At 31.9% G+C, this 2,166-nt stretch overlaps 1 protein-coding gene across 1 annotated transcript in view; it reads left to right on the forward strand.

The window, feature by feature from the left end:
- LOC105177591 (small RNA degrading nuclease 1) overlaps nt 861–2,166 on the forward strand; it is a 3,876-nt gene continuing 2,570 nt past the window's right edge. The window contains exons 1-4 of the mRNA XM_011100797.2: nt 861–1,074; nt 1,346–1,528; nt 1,642–1,731; nt 1,837–1,927. Coding sequence (XP_011099099.1) covers nt 1,042–1,074; nt 1,346–1,528; nt 1,642–1,731; nt 1,837–1,927 — 397 coding nt within the window. The 5' untranslated portion in view covers nt 861–1,041. The remainder of the gene's footprint in view (nt 1,075–1,345; nt 1,529–1,641; nt 1,732–1,836; nt 1,928–2,166) is intronic.

Below are 2,166 nucleotides of genomic sequence, written 5' to 3' on the forward strand. Positions count from 1 at the left end.
ATTGATCTATATTAACATAAAAATTGAATGGACATTCATATTAATTATCGATTAACTTATTACTAACTTATTGCAGGTCAAACAAATATTTCTGACCAAACTAACTTATTACATGCACGTTAATGCATGTGATAAGGTATTTGGTCATAAAAAAAATTATTTGACTTGCAATAAATCAATAATAAGTCAATTAAGGTAAATATATACTTCTATTTTTTCTTATAAATATCAGTAAACTTGTTAAATTTTGACTAACGAAAACATCTATTTATTGAATAGAAACAAATATTAGGGTATTAGACATAATTTTTTGAATCACATAAAGTATATGCATAATTATATTAAACTTCAGAGCAGGACGGTGTAATTATTCTAAAATTATAATTTTCAAATTATTTCCCCTAGTCTTTAATATCCTAGTCTTATAGAGGGTTTATAGCCAAAAAAATAATAAAATATTTCACTACCCCCACTGAGATCATTAATTCATAATTTTTCACATTTCTCCTTCTCAAATAAATTCTCTTTTTATTTTTGGAAAAATACCGAGAAAAATAAAACAGTATCTCTATATTAGGATTAATGTACATTGTCTCATTATAATTTAGTTGCAACGCATTAATCGTTTAATTAAAAAAAGTATATTAAAATGATAGATTTAGGGTTTTGGTCCATAATGATAAATTTACTGAATTTATTTTGAGTTAAATAAAATATTTTAACATATTTTTAAACTATTATAAGAAATTTTAAACTAAGCATAAGATGTAACAACTTACAGATACGGTTGAATTAGGCGAACGGGAAAGTCAAAGGACTAAATTGACAATAAGCTGAAACTCTTGGGTGCAAAATTCGTTAATGATGGATAATCATAAACCCTAGTTCAATTTCACCAGCCCCTCTTCATATCTTATGCATAAACCCTAATCCAATTTCTTCAACCGCATAGACACTCTTCCTCTCTCGTTCAATCTCCCTCGCTGCTCGCGAAGTCGGAAGCCATACAAAATTTCAGTGACTTCGTTTTCATCGCTAGTTATGGACGAATTGATCGCGTCTGCGAAAAAGGAGGCAAGTTTTAATTGGTTTTGCGTCGGCATGAGATCTTCTATCATGGATCTTATTCACTTCATGTACTATTTATAGGCTTTTGTCTCCTGTGTTTGTATACAATTGAGTCTATGTGCTTGCTTAGGAAGCTTAGAATAGAGTTCAAAATCTTTGTTTGAGAATTTGTTTCGTTAAATGTGGTTAACTTCCGTGCTTCATAGGTATGAAATCATACCTAATCCTTCAGGAAAAATATGTTAAGCTTGCTGTTTTTGACTATTGATGTTATTAGGTGTTAGTTGAAATGGTGAAATTGGCGCAAAAGAGAGGAATGGCTGGGAGTAAAGGTCACTGGAAGGAGTTTCTGAAAGTTTATGATAAGAAGTTTGGGGCAAGCTTGAGTGACCCGTCCAGGAGGTCTGTTGATTCATTGGCTGCATTTTTGAAAACATTCACGCAAGATGATGATCAGAAGGTAATTTTGAGTCGCCTATCTTCGTCATCTTTTTTTCTTTTTATGACTAAAGAATAAGGAGACCGATTGCTCTTAAAGGTATGAAAACAATGCTATCGCATGTTGTACTGCAGTTTTTCAAGAAAGTAATTCAATGTCATCGCAACCGTGAAGATGTGGAGCAATTTAAGAAAACATCCCCTGATAATGAAACTGCTGAACAGGTCCGAGTCAAATATATTCATTTACAATGAAGGAACATGATATTTGGAATTCTTGCTGCACCACTGAATAGTGTTTCTAAGAGTCAGTTGTTTGTGTCAATGCAGAAGCTAGTCCGTTTGACTTTAGAGCATCCTCAGTACCCTATTGATTATTCCTTCCCTTCACATGAGGAGGTACGTATATCAAAATTTCTTCTCCCTGTACGCATACTTAGCCTGTAAAAATAAATTCACAAATTTGTCATTACTTAATGATTATTTCATCGTAGCAATTTGTTTTTGTATTTTCGTATTGAAATATCTCTAGTAAGCTAATGGTTCAACTTGGAATTGCTTAACATCTTGTGACAGAGTTAACCGATAGAATGTTTTTCCTTGAACCTGTATCCTTATATACATGCATATACATATATGTTGATTTGGCTTGTCTTTTAA

Source organism: Sesamum indicum, linkage group LG15 (genome assembly GCF_000512975.1).
Source record: "Sesamum indicum cultivar Zhongzhi No. 13 linkage group LG15, S_indicum_v1.0, whole genome shotgun sequence".
NCBI classification, from domain to species: domain Eukaryota; kingdom Viridiplantae; phylum Streptophyta; class Magnoliopsida; order Lamiales; family Pedaliaceae; genus Sesamum; species Sesamum indicum.